Below are 18,480 nucleotides of genomic sequence, written 5' to 3' on the forward strand. Positions count from 1 at the left end.
ACAGGTCCTGCAATCGGTTCGAGGACGCTACCTCTCCCAAACTAATGTAAGGGCCCTTAAAAAAGAGAAATACATCGTTAGGCTTGCTGGGGCAGCCCCAACTAAGACCCTCCGATACTTAATCCAATCGTATCAATGTAGTGAAAGCAAGTCACTGGCGAGCATGAGCGACCAAAGAGTAAAGTGCAGTAGAAAAGGTCATCCATTAATTCACTGACTATGGAGTATTTAGAGTGTAAGACTGAGAGTCTTATTGGTCAAATAGGCATCTTACGCGTGTCCCGGGTTGCCAGGTTCGGGTTGCTAGACCTGACTCGGATCATGACCAGACCCGATAAGTCTTCCCCATAAAACTGTGATCTTGAATGTTTTCAGGAACAAAATAGTCTTTTCCATAGAATATTAGGGTTTTCGCCATCGTGACCTTAGTATTAGATTTAATCACTACACTAAAATATGATTGATTTTAATTTCTTTAATCGTTGTAGTTGTCCTTTTGCAGGAAATTCAGAGCTGCAAATTAAATAACCAATATGTGTTTCCGTTAGTTAGAAAAAACCAACATGTGAAATTCGAATTCTCAATTTTTTATTCCATTAATTTAATGAATGAGTAATATATTGTCCAGCTGTTCTATTGATCAATTTTTTATTCCAATTCCAAATCAACAATGCCGAGCTTTTGCATTAAATGATAATTATCCCTAACTGCCACCTACTGTACATGTAATCAGCAACAGAAGAGAGTTCTTCTACAATAATAAAAAAGTAAAACACGCGTCTTCATTCTTGCATGCATGTTTATTTCTTTATGTTGGATTTCAATATTAGGGAGTTTTAGTGATGGTTTTAGGTAACTTCTGCAAACGTACACTCCTTAATCAGCTTGTAAGCATGTAGAATTACAGACACGGCGGGGATGATCCCGGCAATGCTCTTCCAACGTTTAAAGCTGCAAAACAATTGTGTGTGTTGGTTCCTGTTTCAAACGCAGCCACACGTATTGATACGTCTCAACAGTGATCTGAGTTCACACAACATTGATCTGAGTCCCATGGAAAAAGAAACAAAGTAGTGATTTGAGTCCGAATTAAATGAAATGTTTAGGTCTGGGTGAATAGTAATTCACTTCTGAATATTGTAAATGAGCAAATTACCCTCCTATTAAAAAAACATATAATAATTTATCCCCTATACTTTTTAAAATGACGTCGCTTACCTCTCTTTATGTGCTTGCAAATTTAATATTTTAGCTCAAGCTCGAGCTCAAGTTGGCACCGTTTGGGTACAAAAAACTCAAGCCCAATACGGAAAACTATAAAATTGAGTAATCAGAAAAAAAGCAAAAAGTAGTCGAACTTTTGTGGCTTTCAGATTTAATTATTCTATAAAATTACAATATGAGATATCAATAAATAATTGTAATATATGATAAATTTTGAAAAGAACTTGATGTAATATCGAATATGTAGTTGAATGTATAAAAAAATTATAAAAATAAAAATATTATAAAATCGTTTGAAATTTGATTCCTTCAATTTTTAAAATGGTCTAGGTCATTGCAAATAAGGTTTCTCAGGTTTTCCTGAAAATCTGTTGTTACGACGTATTTTGATTTCGTTTCCAAAAATTTTGCTTTTATGTCCAAAAATATTGCGAAGGAATTTATTGGTGCTTCTCGGCAACCTTGATAAAAGTTGTTCTGAAAATCCATCCTCAACAGGATGTTTCTTTTGTAGTGTTTGGTAAGGTTTCAATGCATTTTCGTTGTCGTAATTTAGGCTATTTTGACCTTTTTGTCCTTTAACTTTCTCAGTAGTATTTTGGTCGTATGTATTTTTAATCGTTGTTATTTTTGCCTTTTTTTTTTTTTTGCCATAGCTCATCATTCTGATTAGGAAATACATGTGTTTCTCACGTGGCATTTTAAAATATGGGCGATTGTTCCTGTTCGCCCATTTCCGCCATCATTTTTATTCTTTAATATTTCATCATACTATTTTGGTCCTGCATCTTTTTAATTTTTGCGATTACAGTTATTTTTTTGTTGGGGTTCACTACTCTCGCCAGTGCAAATGAACTCTAGCTAACAAAAGGAATGAAATCACGAGAATTAAAGAAATGCAGGCCCAAAATACTGTCATAGAAAGTTAAAGGACGAAAATGCTTAATAGCCTAAATTACGAATCCAAAATTACATTTAATCCATTTTATAATCTACATAAATTTCCCATCAAACTTTAGATTGATGAAAGGAACAAAAAAGAATGAAAGAGAAAATTTTAATAGGAAAAAGAAAGGACAAGTAGAATATTTATAATAAGACACACTACACATTGAATACAACGAAATATTTTGTTGATGAATCGTACAATACCTTAACCACAATATAGCTTGCTAGCTAGAGACGCGATACAAACAACAATCGAAAATTCAAATACATTATTGTTGATTCCCGGAGGACGCAGAACACAAACAACCTAATCCTTAGCAACGAACTAAATGATGAGTTGCAGATACATATATCCATTTAATCAAATGGCAATGGGATCCATAAAGACAGCAGCAATTTCTCTTGCTAAATTTTCAGGATTTGCATACGCATCTCGCCCGTTCCTGTAATTGACCTCGGCTGCACGTGCATAGTTAAGAAGTTGCTCCATCATGTCCTTAGACACTGGGGAAATTTCAGTTGACCACTCTGTATTGAAATCCTTCCACGCATTCTCAAATAGTTCCTTGAACTTGTCCACGGTTTCTTCTTTTGATACACCATATTGCTTCACATAGCAATCCACTGCCGTCGGTATATTTCCACCCCTGCTCTCGCGCTTTTGCAAGAAAAACCAAAAAATTGATTATATCATAGCCAATATAGTCATTGGTAGCATAAAAATGAAATGGCACTACACCCAAAGTTATCAAGTTATTACCCGTGATCAATATTTTTGTTGTCACTCTTTATGCGTATAATCTTTTATACGCAATTCTTGTGGTACAAACCAAAATTTCTTGTCATTCATTAATTTTTTAGTGTATAATATGTATTTAGAGCTTCTTACTTCGTCACTGCCGATATCATCCGCATGTCGACAAATCCTGGTGGATGCTATAAGAGCTTTGTTAGGTTCACTCATCAGCCAATCAATGGATTCTTTGGAGGCAGATTTTAATCCTGGGATACCCACGGTGAGGAAGACATAGATGCAGCTCGTGACGACAGTATTAGCAATATACTCTTCGTATGTAGGCATCTGTCCTCCCAAGAACCACTGCGTATGTCTGTTGTAAGCCTTAGCAATTTGTTTCACCTTCATATGAACAACATGTTTAATTACATCGTAAGGCAGTAAAAAACAATTAAGAAAGAGCGGACGAGACAGATAAATATACGCTCAATAAGATAAATTAGGATGGATCGGTAAGAATTTGTCCTTACTGCTTCTATGGCGTAAGGCACTGCAAATAATTTTCCTTGTTTGGCTGCTTCAACTTCGTAGTCCTCGTATAGATTTAGAATAAACTTATATATAATTTTCATGTAATCTGGAAGTCGATCAAGTTCATCGATATCCCACCTGCAAGAATCACATTAATTTTTACTCAAATTCATCTTTAATTACAAGATGAAAGTATTACTATTAGTATTATTTTTTCAATCAAGGACAAGTAAATGATTCTAATGATTATATTAAATAAGTATATATATTATACTTTTCCAAGATCTCGGTGAAAAGGTCAGCTTCTTCAACTGTAGCATAGTTATCATATGTATCATCCATTATTGTAAGCATCGCCACACTTTTAGTAATTGCTATTCGGGCATAAGAGTGTTGAGGCTGGAAATGGAAAGTCGTGCCCCAGAAAAAGCCCTCCACCAGTCTGTCTCTCGCATAAGGTAGTTTTGACACCAAATCTAGCTCGTTCCACCACCTTTAAAATGTAAAAAGAAAAGACAAGTCAATATGTTGATTTACCCTAGCTATTACACGTTCAATAATACATGGATGTAATAATAAGTGTATTGCGTACCTGGAAAGATCATGGAGCTCTTTCTTATATATATTTTGCAAATAATTGAAATCCAGCTTGGCTAGTTTTAGAAGTATTTCATTCTTCGATTGGTTCCTCTCATAAAAGGAAATGTAATGGCGGGCTTCCAATCTTGGAACGCCTCTATAAACCGGTTGCTCTAGAGCTCTCTTCACTTGGCATTGAAGTTGGGGCTCTAATTCTTGCACCATACGATTTAGGTGATGGGTTGTGAAGGCGACTGCATCTTCTAATATGTCTTCGCCATGAGCCCTCACGTTGGACGCTTCGTACAAGCTTAACAGGCCCTTAGCATCACCAGTGAGGGTTTCTTCAAATTTGCCGCCGTCGTCCTTAAACTTGTTGAAAACATCTGGTTGACGATCAAATACGTCACGTTAAAATCGTATAAGTTGTTTCATTTCTCATAAAATTAGTATGGCCTAAATGAACAAAAGCCTGCTAGAAAAAGCCCTTGTCACGATGTGTCACTTCATAACTGCATTTCAAAACTTGATGTACTTAGCCGCTTTAAAGTTTCTTTCGAGCATGGTATTAATGTGTTAACCCCTATGTTAACTTCAAATCGATGCATCAGATAATATCATTATATATATAATATATTGTGTGCGTATAATAATAAGACGAGTAAAAAAAGATTGATTCGATATAAATAACCACATATACATTGCAAATGAAGTGAGAAAAGGAACGTACCGCAAGAGACAGAATAGCGATGTTGCCTTAGCAGACGAAATTGAAGCGCAGTAGCGAACAAGTCATAGTTGTCTTGGTCCTTATCTTGAGACTGGAAAAAGAAGATTTCTCGAAGTTGATCTTCAATCTCTTGCTCAAAATGATATCCCACTCCTAAACGCTCAAGTGTGTCAATTAATATTAGTTTCTCAATTGTTGTGCTTCCTTTCGTCATCAGCATGCTTCTTGCTTGTTGCTTTAGTTCTTGAATTGCTTCAGCATACTTTTTTTGTACCTACAAAAAAGCCAATCATCGTTTACCAACACATGGGATGCATAAAGTTTCATAAAAAAATTATCTAATTCAAGAAAATCATGCTATAAAATCGACATGTTAAATGCATGGATCGATTGCATTTAATTTTACCCTGTACAATAGACCCCCTAAACAAATAGAAGAGCTACGTACACAAACCTTATCGTCCAAGGAAAACGAAGTGAAGGCATCACCCCACATGCTCGGGGTGTAACTCGTAATGGGTGGGCGGCCATCCTTGGGGAGATTTGGAAGGCTTTCATCAAAACAGGTCGCAGCGGGAGCCATTTTGATATGCAGCTGATAATCAAAGCCTATCTCTCAATCTCTAATGTTGTAATCTCTGTCTGTATATTTCTTGACATGTATCAATCACTAATTCACTTATTTATAGGTATCATGTCATCAACTTTACTATATTTTAACTGATACCTTAATAAATTTAATGCTAATTAGCACGTTTCAACTTTAAGTACTACTATATATATATACCAGAGCATGCCAAGGAAAGATTCTCAATCTGGTGCATTAATGGCACTTCAATTCTGACTATGGGATTATTTATTTTCTGGCAGGAGAGCATATGCAGACATGGCGATGAAGACGACAATGCAGAAATAAAAAATGTTCATCATAAAGATGGAATTGGAGAAAGAAAAGACGCGATACAAGAATCGATTATCTCCATATTACTCCGCATTAACCATGCGTCTTTATTTCCAAAATAATTTGAATTGAGAGGAAAAGTTTGAAATTGATTTTTCCATAACGATTTGAATTAGCACTTTTGTTTCTAATGAAATTGGGTTGAATATATATATTTTTGCATTATTGCCATCAATTATAAAATCGAAATCAAAATAGAAATTTTTTGTGTTTTGAATAAAATGGCAGTCAAACATGCTTTTATATAGATAAATTCCCACATAATTTTTTCTCTAAAAGTGGATTGACTGTCTGTTTTAACGGTCAATCTAATGGAGGGTACTCAGGCGGATGAAAACTAAAAACTTAGGTCACCAAATTTTACGACTTGAACACTTGTGGTACTAAAACTGAAATATATATATATATATATATATATATATACTTTGGATACAAAATAATGAAATTATCCTGAAAAATATATGATTAAAATTCATTAAAGTTAAATGATAATGTTAAGCTAAATAATATTACTGATCGGATAGTATAAAATCCTGTTAAATTTTGAATTTATTTATTGAAAATAATATATTGTAAACAGAAATTTAATTTTTGATTTAAAGTAGATGAGAATTCTAACTAATAAGATTCTTTTTAATAATTAAAAAGTTCAATTACGTGATGTCGAACTTGTTTTGTTGGACCAGATCCGGGTCGAAATCTGTACGTCCTCCTTGGTCGGGTGAACAGGTCCTGCAATCGGTTCGAGGACGCTACCTCTCCCAAACTAATGTAAGGGCCCTTAAAAAAGAGAAATACATCGTTAGGCTTGCTGGGGCAGCCCCAACTAAGACCCTCCGATACTTAATCCAATCGTATCAATGTAGTGAAAGCAAGTCACTGGCGAGCATGAGCGACCAAAGAGTAAAGTGCAGTAGAAAAGGTCATCCATTAATTCACTGACTATGGAGTATTTAGAGTGTAAGACTGAGAGTCTTATTGGTCAAATAGGCATCTTACGCGTGTCCCGGGTTGCCAGGTTCGGGTTGCTAGACCTGACTCGGATCATGACCAGACCCGATAAGTCTTCCCCATAAAACTGTGATCTTGAATGTTTTCAGGAACAAAATAGTCTTTTCCATAGAATATTAGGGTTTTCGCCATCGTGACCTTAGTATTAGATTTAATCACTACACTAAAATATGATTGATTTTAATTTCTTTAATCGTTGTAGTTGTCCTTTTGCAGGAAATTCAGAGCTGCAAATTAAATAACCAATATGTGTTTCCGTTAGTTAGAAATAACCAACATGTGAAATTCGAATTCTCAATTTTTTATTCCATTAATTTAATGAATGAGTAATATATTGTCCAGCTGTTCTATTGATCAATTTTTTATTCCAATTCCAAATCAACAATGCCGAGCTTTTGCATTAAATGATAATTATCCCTAACTGCCACCTACTGTACATGTAATCAGCAACAGAAGAGAGTTCTTCTACAATAATAAAAAAGTAAAACACGCGTCTTCATTCTTGCATGCATGTTTATTTCTTTATGTTGGATTTCAATATTAGGGAGTTTTAGTGATGGTTTTAGGTAAGTTCTGCAAACGTACACTCCTTAATCAGCTTGTAAGCATGTAGAATTACAGACACGGCGGGGATGATCCCGGCAATGCTCTTCCAACGTTTAAAGCTGCAAAATAATTGTGTGTGTTGGTTCCTGTTTCAAACGCAGCCACACGTATTGATACGTCTCAACAGTGATCTGAGTTCACACAACATTGATCTGAGTCCCATGGAAAAAGAAACAAAGTAGTGATTTGAGTCCGAATTAAATGAAATCTTTAGGTCTGGGTGAATAGTAATTCACTTCTGAATATTGTAAATGAGCAAATTACCCTCCTATTAAAAAACATATAATAATTTATCCCCTATACTTTTTAAAATGACGTCGCTTACCTCTCTTTATGTGCTTGCAAATTTAATATTTTAGCTCAAGCTCGAGCTCAAGTTGGCACCGTTTGGGTACAAAAAACTCAAGCCCAATACGGAAAACTATAAAATTGAGTAATCAGAAAAAAACATTCTGATAGAAAAAAACCAAAAAGTAGTCGAACTTTTGTGGCTTTCAGATTTAATCATTCTATAAAATTACAATATGAGATATCAATAAATAATTGTAACATATGATAAATTTTGAAAAGAACTTGATGTAATATTGAATATGTAGTTGAATGTATAAAAAATTTATAAAAATAAAAATATCATAAAATCGTTTGAAATTTGATTCCTTCAATTTTTAAAATGGTCTAGGTCATTGCAAATAAGGTTTCTCAGGTTTTCCTGAAAATCTGTTGTTACGACGTATTTTGATTTCGTTTCCAAAAATTTTGATTTTATGTCCAAAAATATTGCGAAGGAATTTATTGGTGCTTCTCGGCAACCTTGATAAAAGTTGTTCTGAAAATCCATCCTCAACAGGATGTTTCTTTTGTAGTGTTTGGTAAGGTTTCAATGCATTTTCGTTGTCGTAATTTAGGCTATTTTGACCTTTTTGTCCTTTAACTTTCTCAGTAGTATTTTGGTCGTATGTATTTTTAATCGTTGTTATTTTTGCCTTTTTTTTTTTTTTCTCCATAGCTCATCATTCTGATTTGGAAATACATGTGTTTCTCACGTGGCATTTTAAAATATGGGCGATTGTTCCTATTCGCCCATTTCCGCCATCATTTTTATTCTTTAATATTTCATCATACTATTTTGGTCCTGCATCTTTTTAATTTTTGCGATTACAGTTATTTTTTTGTTGGAGTTCACTACTCTCGCCAGTGCAAATGAACTCTAGCTAACAAAAGGAATGAAATCACGAGAATTAAAGAAATGCAGGCCCAAAATACTGTCATAGAAAGTTAAAGGACGAAAATGCTTAATAGCCTAAATTACGAATCCAAAATTACATTTAATCCATTTTATAATCTACATAAATTTCCCATCAAACTTTAGATTGATGAAAGGAACAAAAAAGAATGAAAGAGAAAATTTTAATAGAAAAAAGAAAGGACAAGTAGAATATTTATAATAAGACACACTACACATTGAATACAACGAAATATTTTGTTGATGAATCGTACAATACCTTAACCACAATATAGCTTGCTAGCTAGAGACGCGATACAAACAACAATCGAAAATTCAAATACATTATTGTTGATTCCCGGAGGACGCAGAACACAAACAACCTAATCCTTAGCAACAAACTAAATGATGAGTTGCAGATACATATATCCATTTAATCAAATGGCAATGGGATCCATAAAGACAGCAGCAATTTCTCTTGCTAAATTTTCAGGATTTGCATACGCATCTCGCCCGTTCCTGTAATTGACCTCGGCTGCACGTGCATAGTTAAGAAGTTGCTCCATCATGTCCTTAGACACTGGGGAAATTTCAGTTGACCACTCTGTATTGAAATCCTTCCACGCATTCTCAAATAGTTCCTTGAACTTGTCCACGGTTTCTTCTTTTGATACACCATATTGCTTCACATAGCAATCCACTGCCGTCGGTATATTTCCACCCCTGCTCTCGCGCTTTTGCAAGAAAAACCAAAAAATTGATTATATCATAGCCAATATAGTCATTGGTAGCATAAAAATGAAATGGCACTACACCCAAAGTTATCAAGTTATTACCCGTGATCAATATTTTTGTTGTCACTCTTTATGCGTATAATCTTTTATACGCAATTCTTGTGGTACAAACCAAAATTTCTTGTCATTCATTAATTTTTTAGTGTATAATACGTATTTAGAGCTTCTTACTTCGTCACTGCCGATATCATCCGCATGTCGACAAATCCTGGTGGATGCTATAAGAGCTTTGTTAGGTTCACTCATCAGCCAATCAATGGATTCTTTGGCGGCAGATTTTAATCCTGGGATACCCACGGTGAGGAAGACATAGATGCAGCTCGTGACGACAGTATTAGCAATATACTCTTCGTATGTAGGCATCTGTCCTCCCAAGAACCACTGCGTATGTCTGTTGTAAGCCTTAGCAATTTGTTTCACCTTCATATGAACAACATGTTTAATTACATCGTAAGGCAGTAAAAAACAATTAAGAAAGAGCGGACGAGACAGATAAATATACGCTCAATAAGATAAATTAGGATGGATCGGTAAGAATTTGTCCTTACTGCTTCTATGGCGTAAGGCACTGCAAATAATTTTCCTTGTTTGGCTGCTTCAACTTCGTAGTCCTCGTATAGATTTAGAATAAACTTATATATAATTTTCATGTAATCTGGAAGTCGATCAAGTTCATCGATATCCCACCTGCAAGAATCACATTAATTTTTACTCAAATTCATCTTTAATTACAAGATGAAAGTATTACTATTAGTATTATTTTTTCAATCAAGGACAAGTAAATGATTCTAATGATTATATTAAATAAGTATATATATTATACTTTTCCAAGATCTCGGTGAAAAGGTCAGCTTCTTCAACTGTAGCATAGTTATCATATGTATCATCCATTATTGTAAGCATCGCCACACTTTTAGTAATTGCTATTCGGGCATAAGAGTGTTGAGGCTGGAAATGGAAAGTCGTGCCCCAGAAAAAGCCCTCCACCAGTCTGTCTCTCGCATAAGGTAGTTTTGACACCAAATCTAGCTCGTTCCACCACCTTTAAAATGTAAAAAGAAAAGACAAGTCAATATGTTGATTTACCCTAGCTATTACACGTTCAATAATACATGGATGTAATAATAAGTGTATTGCGTACCTGGAAAGATCATGGAGCTCTTTCTTATATATATTTTGCAAATAATTGAAATCCAGCTTGGCTAGTTTTAGAAGTATTTCATTCTTCGATTGGTTCCTCTCATAAAAGGAAATGTAATGGCGGGCTTCCAATCTTGGAACGCCTCTATAAACCGGTTGCTCTAGAGCTCTCTTCACTTGGCATTGAAGTTGGGGCTCTAATTCTTGCACCATACGATTTAGGTGATGGGTTGTGAAGGCGACTGCATCTTCTAATATGTCTTCGCCATGAACCCTCACGTTGGACGCTTCGTACAAGCTTAACAGGCCCTTAGCATCACCAGTGAGGGTTTCTTCAAATTTGCCGCCGTCGTCCTTAAACTTGTTGAAAACATCTGGTTGACGATCAAATACGTCACGTTAAAATCGTATAAGTTGTTTCATTTCTCATAAAATTAGTATGGCCTAAATGAACAAAAGCCTGCTAGAAAAAGCCCTTGTCACGATGTGTCACTTCATAACTGCATTTCAAAACTTGATGTACTTAGCCGCTTTAAAGTTTCTTTCGAGCACGGTATTAATGTGTTAACCCCTATGTTAACTTCAAATCGATGCATCAGATAATATCATTATATATATAATATATTGTGTGCGTATAATAATAAGACGAGTAAAAAAAGATTGATTCGATATAAATAACCACATATACATTGCAAATGAAGTGAGAAAAGGAACGTACCGCAAGAGACAGAATAGCGATGTTGCCTTAGCAGACGAAATTGAAGCGCAGTAGCGAACAAGTCATAGTTGTCTTGGTCCTTATCTTGAGACTGGAAAAAGAAGATTTCTCGAAGTTGATCTTCAATCTCTTGCTCAAAATGATATCCCACTCCTAAACGCTCAAGTGTGTCAATTAATATTAGTTTCTCAATTGTTGTACTTCCTTTCGTCATCAGCATGCTTCTTGCTTGTTGCTTTAGTTCTTGAATTGCTTCAGCATACTTTTTTTGTACCTACAAAAAAGCCAATCATCGTTTACCAACACATGGGATGCATAAAGTTTCATAAAAAAATTATCTAATTCAAGAAAATCATGCTATAAAATCGACATGTTAAATGCATGGATCGATTGCATTTAATTTTACCCTGTACAATAGACCCCCTAAACAAATAGAAGAGCTACGTACACAAACCTTATCGTCCAAGGAAAACGAAGTGAAGGCATCACCCCACATGCTCGGGGTGTAACTCGTAATGGGTGGGCGGCCATCCTTGGGGAGATTTGGAAGGCTTTCATCAAAACAGGTCGCAGCGGGAGCCATTTTGATATGCAGCTGATAATCAAAGCCTATCTCTCAATCTCTAATGTTGTAATCTCTGTCTGTATATTTCTTGACATGTATCAATCACTAATTCACTTATTTATAGGTATCATGTCATCAACTTTACTATATTTTAACTGATACCTTAATAAATTTAATGCTAATTAGCACGTTTCAACTTTAAGTACTACTATATATATATACCAGAGCATGCCAAGGAAAGATTCTCAATCTGGTGCATTAATGGCACTTCAATTCTGACTATGGGATTATTTATTTTCTGGCAGGAGAGCATATGCAGACATGGCGATGAAGACGACAATGCAGAAATAAAAAATGTTCATCATAAAGATGGAATTGGAGAAAGAAAAGACGCGATACAAGAATCGATTATCTCCATATTACTCCGCATTAACCATGCGTCTTTATTTCCAAAATAATTTGAATTGAGAGGAAAAGTTTGAAATTGATTTTTCCATAACGATTTGAATATGCACTTTTGTTTCTAATGAAATTGGGTTGAATATATATATTTTTGCATTATTGCCATCAATTATAAAATCGAAATCAAAATAGAAATTTTTTGTGTTTTGAATAAAATGGCAGTCAAACATGCTTTTATATAGATAAATTCCCACATAATTTTTTCTCTAAAAGTGGATTGACTGTCTGTTTTAACGGTCAATCTAATGGAGGGTACTCAAGCGGATGAAAACTAAAAACTTAGGTCACCAAATTTTACGACTTGAACACTTGTGGTACTAAAACTGAAATATATATATATATATATATATATATACTTTGGATACAAAATAATGAAATTATCCTGAAAAATATATGATTAAAATTCATTAAAGTTAAATGATAATGTTAAGCTAAATAATATTACTGATCTGATAGTATAAAATCCTGTTAAATTTTGAATTTATTTATTGAAAATAATATATTGTAAACAGAAATTTAATTTTTGATTTAAAGTAGATGAGAATTCTAACTAATAAGATTCTTTTTAATAATTAAAAAGTTCAATTACGTGATGTCGAACTTGTTTTGTTGGACCAGATCCGGGTCGAAATCTGTACGTCCTCCTTGGTCGGGTGAACAGGTCCTGCAATCGGTTCGAGGACGCTACCTCTCCCAAACTAATGTAAGGGCCCTTAAAAAAGAGAAATACATCGTTAGGCTTGCTGGGGCAGCCCCAACTAAGACCCTCCGATACTTAATCCAATCGTATCAATGTAGTGAAAGCAAGTCACTGGCGAGCATGAGCGACCAAAGAGTAAAGTGCAGTAGAAAAGGTCATCCATTAATTCACTGACTATGGAGTATTTAGAGTGTAAGACTGAGAGTCTTATTGGTCAAATAGGCATCTTACGCGTGTCCCGGGTTGCCAGGTTCGGGTTGCTAGACCTGACTCGGATCATGACCAGACCCGATAAGTCTTCCCCATAAAACTGTGATCTTGAATGTTTTCAGGAACAAAATAGTCTTTTCCATAGAATATTAGGGTTTTCGCCATCGTGACCTTAGTATTAGATTTAATCACTACACTAAAATATGATTGATTTTAATTTCTTTAATCGTTGTAGTTGTCCTTTTGCAGGAAATTCAGAGCTGCAAATTAAATAACCAATATGTGTTTCCGTTAGTTAGAAATAACCAACATGTGAAATTCGAATTCTCAATTTTTTATTCCATTAATTTAATGAATGAGTAATATATTGTCCAGCTGTTCTATTGATCAATTTTTTATTCCAATTCCAAATCAACAATGCCGAGCTTTTGCATTAAATGATAATTATCCCTAACTGCCACCTACTGTACATGTAATCAGCAACAGAAGAGAGATCTTCTACAATAATAAAAAAGTAAAACACGCGTCTTCATTCTTGCATGCATGTTTATTTCTTTATGTTGGATTTCAATATTAGGGAGTTTTAGTGATGGTTTTAGGTAACTTCTGCAAACGTACACTCCTTAATCAGCTTGTAAGCATGTAGAATTACAGACACGGCGGGGATGATCCCGGCAATGCTCTTCCAACGTTTAAAGCTGCAAAATAATTGTGTGTGTTGGTTCCTGTTTCAAACGCAGCCACACGTATTGATACGTCTCAACAGTGATCTGAGTTCACACAACATTGATCTGAGTCCCATGGAAAAAGAAACAAAGTAGTGATTTGAGTCCGAATTAAATGAAATGTTTAGGTCTGGGTGAATAGTAATTCACTTCTGAATATTGTAAATGAGCAAATTACCCTCCTATTAAAAAAACATATAATAATTTATCCCCTATACTTTTTAAAATGACGTCGCTTACCTCTCTTTATGTGCTTGCAAATTTAATATTTTAGCTCAAGCTCGAGCTCAAGTTGGCACCGTTTGGGTACAAAAAACTCAAGCCCAATACGGAAAACTATAAAATTGAGTAATCAGAAAAAAAGCAAAAAGTAGTCGAACTTTTGTGGCTTTCAGATTTAATTATTCTATAAAATTACAATATGAGATATCAATAAATAATTGTAATATATGATAAATTTTGAAAAGAACTTGATGTAATATTGAATATGTAGTTGAATGTATAAAAAATTTATAAAAATAAAAATATTATAAAATCGTTTGAAATTTGATTCCTTCAATTTTTAAAATGGTCTAGGTCATTGCAAATAAGGTTTCTCAGGTTTTCCTGAAAATCTGTTGTTACGACGTATTTTGATTTCGTTTCCAAAAATTTTGCTTTTATGTCCAAAAATATTGCGAAGGAATTTATTGGTGCTTCTCGGCAACCGTGATAAAAGTTGTTCTGAAAATCCATCCTCAACAGGATGTTTCTTTTGTAGTGTTTGGTAAGGTTTCAATGCATTTTCGTTGTCGTAATTTAGGCTATTTTGACCTTTTTGTCCTTTAACTTTCTCAGTAGTATTTTGGTCGTATGTATTTTTAATCGTTGTTATTTTTGCCTTTTTTTTTTTTTTTTGCCATAGCTCATCATTCTGATTAGGAAATACATGTGTTTCTCACGTGGCATTTTAAAATATGGGCGATTGTTCCTGTTCGCCCATTTCCGCCATCATTTTTATTCTTTAATATTTCATCATACTATTTTGGTCCTGCATCTTTTTTTAATTTTTGCGATTACAGTTATTTTTTTGTTGGAGTTCACTACTCTCGCCAGTGCAAATGAACTCTAGCTAACAAAAGGAATGAAATCACGAGAATTAAAGAAATGCAGGCCCAAAATACTGTCATAGAAAGTTAAAGGACGAAAATGCTTAATAGCCTAAATTACGAATCCAAAATTACATTTAATCCATTTTATAATCTACATAAATTTCCCATCAAACTTTAGATTGATGAAAGGAACAAAAAAGAATGAAAGAGAAAATTTTAATAGGAAAACGAAAGGACAAGTAGAATATTTATAATAAGACACACTACACATTGAATACAACGAAATATTTTGTTGATGAATCGTACAATACCTTAACCACAATATAGCTTGCTAGCTAGAGACGCGATACAAACAACAATCGAAAATTCAAATACATTATTGTTGATTCCCGGAGGACGCAGAACACAAACAACCTAATCCTTAGCAACGAACTAAATGATGAGTTGCAGATACATATATCCATTTAATCAAATGGCAATGGGATCCATAAAGACAGCAGCAATTTCTCTTGCTAAATTTTCAGGATTTGCATACGCATCTCGCCCGTTCCTGTAATTGACCTCGGCTGCACGTGCATAGTTAAGAAGTTGCTCCATCATGTCCTTAGACACTGGGGAAATTTCAGTTGACCACTCTGTATTGAAATCCTTCCACGCATTCTCAAATAGTTCCTTGAACTTGTCCACGGTTTCTTCTTTTGATACACCATATTGCTTCACATAGCAATCCACTGCCGTCGGTATATTTCCACCCCTGCTCTCGCGCTTTTGCAAGAAAAACCAAAAAATTGATTATATCATAGCCAATATAGTCATTGGTAGCATAAAAATGAAATGGCACTACACCCAAAGTTATCAAGTTATTACCCGTGATCAATATTTTTGTTGTCACTCTTTATGCGTATAATCTTTTATACGCAATTCTTGTGGTACAAACCAAAATTTCTTGTCATTCATTAATTTTTTAGTGTATAATATGTATTTAGAGCTTCTTACTTCGTCACTGCCGATATCATCCGCATGTCGACAAATCCTGGTGGATGCTATAAGAGCTTTGTTAGGTTCACTCATCAGCCAATCAATGGATTCTTTGGAGGCAGATTTTAATCCTGGGATACCCACGGTGAGGAAGACATAGATGCAGCTCGTGACGACAGTATTAGCAATATACTCTTCGTATGTAGGCATCTGTCCTCCCAAGAACCACTGCGTATGTCTGTTGTAAGCCTTAGCAATTTGTTTCACCTTCATATGAACAACATGTTTAATTACATCGTAAGGCAGTAAAAAACAATTAAGAAAGAGCGGACGAGACAGATAAATATACGCTCAATAAGATAAATTAGGATGGATCTGTAAGAATTTGTCCTTACTGCTTCTATGGCGTAAGGCACTGCAAATAATTTTCCTTGTTTGGCTGCTTCAACTTCGTAGTCCTCGTATAGATTTAGAATAAACTTATATATAATTTTCATGTAATCTGGAAGTCGATCAAGTTCATCGATATCCCACCTGCAAGAATCACATTAATTTTTACTCAAATTCATCTTTAATTACAAGATGAAAGTATTACTATTAGTATTATTTTTTCAATCAAGGACAAGTAAATGATTCTAATGATTATATTAAATAAGTATATATATTATACTTTTCCAAGATCTCGGTGAAAAGGTCAGCTTCTTCAACTGTAGCATAGTTATCATATGTATCATCCATTATTGTAAGCATCGCCACACTTTTAGTAATTGCTATTCGGGCATAAGAGTGTTGAGGCTGGAAATGGAAAGTCGTGCCCCAGAAAAAGCCCTCCACCAGTCTGTCTCTCGCATAAGGTAGTTTTGACACCAAATCTAGCTCGTTCCACCACCTTTAAAATGTAAAAAGAAAAGACAAGTCAATATGTTGATTTACCCTAGCTATTACACGTTCAATAATACATGGATGTAATAATAAGTGTATTGCGTACCTGGAAAGATCATGGAGCTCTTTCTTATATATATTTTGCAAATAATTGAAATCCAGCTTGGCTAGTTTTAGAAGTATTTCATTCTTCGATTGGTTCCTCTCATAAAAGGAAATGTAATGGCGGGCTTCCAATCTTGGAACGCCTCTATAAACCGGTTGCTCTAGAGCTCTCTTCACTTGGCATTGAAGTTGGGGCTCTAATTCTTGCACCATACGATTTAGGTGATGGGTTGTGAAGGCGACTGCATCTTCTAATATGTCTTCGCCATGAACCCTCACGTTGGACGCTTCGTACAAGCTTAACAGGCCCTTAGCATCACCAGTGAGGGTTTCTTCAAATTTGCCGCCGTCGTCCTTAAACTTGTTGAAAACATCTGGTTGACGATCAAATACGTCACGTTAAAATCGTATAAGTTGTTTCATTTCTCATAAAATTAGTATGGCCTAAATGAACAAAAGCCTGCTAGAAAAAGCCCTTGTCACGATGTGTCACTTCATAACTGCATTTCAAAACTTGATGTACTTAGCCGCTTTAAAGTTTCTTTCGAGCATGGTATTAATGTGTTAACCCCTATGTTAACTTCAAATCGATGCATCAGATAATATCATTATATATATAATATATTGTGTGCGTATAATAATAAGACGAGTAAAAAAAGATTGATTCGATATAAATAACCACATATACATTGCAAATGAAGTGAGAAAAGGAACGTACCGCAAGAGACAGAATAGCGATGTTGCCTTAGCAGACGAAATTGAAGCGCAGTAGCGAACAAGTCATAGTTGTCTTGGTCCTTATCTTGAGACTGGAAAAAGAAGATTTCTCGAAGTTGATCTTCAATCTCTTGCTCAAAATGATATCCCACTCCTAAACGCTCAAGTGTGTCAATTAATATTAGTTTCTCAATTGTTGTGCTTCCTTTCGTCATCAGCATGCTTCTTGCTTGTTGCTTTAGTTCTTGAATTGCTTCAGCATACTTTTTTTGTACCTACAAAAAAGCCAATCATCGTTTACCAACACATGGGATGCATAAAGTTTCATAAAAAAATTATCTAATTCAAGAAAATCATGCTATAAAATCGACATGTTAAATGCATGGATCGATTGCATTTAATTTTACCCTGTACAATAGACCCCCTAAACAAATAGAAGAGCTACGTACACAAACCTTATCGTCCAAGGAAAACGAAGTGAAGGCATCACCCCACATGCTCGGGGTGTAACTCGTAATGGGTGGGCGGCCATCCTTGGGGAGATTTGGAAGGCTTTCATCAAAACAGGTCGCAGCGGGAGCCATTTTGATATGCAGCTGATAATCAAAGCCTATCTCTCAATCTCTAATGTTGTAATCTCTGTCTGTATATTTCTTGACATGTATCAATCACTAATTCACTTATTTATAGGTATCATGTCATCAACTTTACTATATTTTAACTGATACCTTAATAAATTTAATGCTAATTAGCACGTTTCAACTTTAAGTACTACTATATATATATACCAGAGCATGCCAAGGAAAGATTCTCAATCTGGTGCATTAATGGCACTTCAATTCTGA

At 34.9% G+C, this 18,480-nt stretch overlaps 3 protein-coding genes across 3 annotated transcripts; all 3 read right to left on the minus strand.

Annotated features, from left to right (window-relative positions):
* Positions 1-2,312: 2,312 nt before the first annotated feature.
* LOC148787936 (gamma-cadinene synthase-like) lies at positions 2,313-5,414 on the minus strand. The gene is made up of 7 exons (XM_088881210.1): positions 5,203-5,414; positions 4,749-5,022; positions 4,032-4,404; positions 3,714-3,932; positions 3,439-3,577; positions 3,062-3,310; positions 2,313-2,830 (listed from the first exon to the last, which is right to left on the minus strand). Exons 1-7 carry the CDS (start codon positions 5,329-5,331, stop codon positions 2,534-2,536), a joined length of 1,680 nt encoding a protein of 559 aa, XP_088737336.1. The 5' UTR covers positions 5,332-5,414; the 3' UTR covers positions 2,313-2,533.
* A 3,350-nt stretch (positions 5,415-8,764) lies between these two features.
* Positions 8,765-11,865, minus strand: LOC148787937 (gamma-cadinene synthase-like). The gene is made up of 7 exons (XM_088881239.1): positions 11,655-11,865; positions 11,201-11,474; positions 10,484-10,856; positions 10,166-10,384; positions 9,891-10,029; positions 9,514-9,762; positions 8,765-9,282 (listed from the first exon to the last, which is right to left on the minus strand). The coding sequence occupies exons 1-7, from the start codon at positions 11,781-11,783 to the stop codon at positions 8,986-8,988; spliced, it is 1,680 nt and encodes a 559-aa protein (XP_088737365.1). The 5' UTR covers positions 11,784-11,865; the 3' UTR covers positions 8,765-8,985.
* A 3,335-nt stretch (positions 11,866-15,200) lies between these two features.
* Positions 15,201-18,302, minus strand: LOC148787938 (gamma-cadinene synthase-like). Its single transcript, XM_088881201.1, has 7 exons — positions 18,091-18,302; positions 17,637-17,910; positions 16,920-17,292; positions 16,602-16,820; positions 16,327-16,465; positions 15,950-16,198; positions 15,201-15,718 (listed from the first exon to the last, which is right to left on the minus strand). The coding sequence occupies exons 1-7, from the start codon at positions 18,217-18,219 to the stop codon at positions 15,422-15,424; spliced, it is 1,680 nt and encodes a 559-aa protein (XP_088737327.1). The 5' UTR covers positions 18,220-18,302; the 3' UTR covers positions 15,201-15,421.
* Between the last annotated feature and the right edge of the window lie 178 nt (positions 18,303-18,480).

The sequence above is a fragment of the Sesamum indicum genome, linkage group LG6 (assembly GCF_026168435.1).
Source record: "Sesamum indicum cultivar Baizhima isolate 11 linkage group LG6, ASM2616843v1, whole genome shotgun sequence".
In the NCBI taxonomy this organism is placed as follows: Eukaryota; Viridiplantae; Streptophyta; class Magnoliopsida; order Lamiales; family Pedaliaceae; genus Sesamum; species Sesamum indicum.

Coding starts and splice junctions, on each gene's coding strand:
- LOC148787936 (XM_088881210.1), bottom strand. CDS start 5,331: ATGGCTCCCGCTGCGACCTGTTTTGATGAAAGCCTTCCAAATCTCCCC. Junction 4,405..4,748: donor TCGCTATTCTGTCTCTTGCG/GTACGTTCCTTT, acceptor ATCGTCAACCAG/ATGTTTTCAACAAGTTTAAG. Junction 2,831..3,061: donor ATGATATCGGCAGTGACGAA/GTAAGAAGCTCT, acceptor TTCTTGCAAAAG/CGCGAGAGCAGGGGTGGAAA.
- LOC148787937 (XM_088881239.1), bottom strand. CDS start 11,783: ATGGCTCCCGCTGCGACCTGTTTTGATGAAAGCCTTCCAAATCTCCCC. Junction 10,385..10,483: donor GAGCTCCATGATCTTTCCAG/GTACGCAATACA, acceptor TACATTTTAAAG/GTGGTGGAACGAGCTAGATT. Junction 9,283..9,513: donor ATGATATCGGCAGTGACGAA/GTAAGAAGCTCT, acceptor TTCTTGCAAAAG/CGCGAGAGCAGGGGTGGAAA.
- LOC148787938 (XM_088881201.1), bottom strand. CDS start 18,219: ATGGCTCCCGCTGCGACCTGTTTTGATGAAAGCCTTCCAAATCTCCCC. Junction 16,821..16,919: donor GAGCTCCATGATCTTTCCAG/GTACGCAATACA, acceptor TACATTTTAAAG/GTGGTGGAACGAGCTAGATT. Junction 15,719..15,949: donor ATGATATCGGCAGTGACGAA/GTAAGAAGCTCT, acceptor TTCTTGCAAAAG/CGCGAGAGCAGGGGTGGAAA.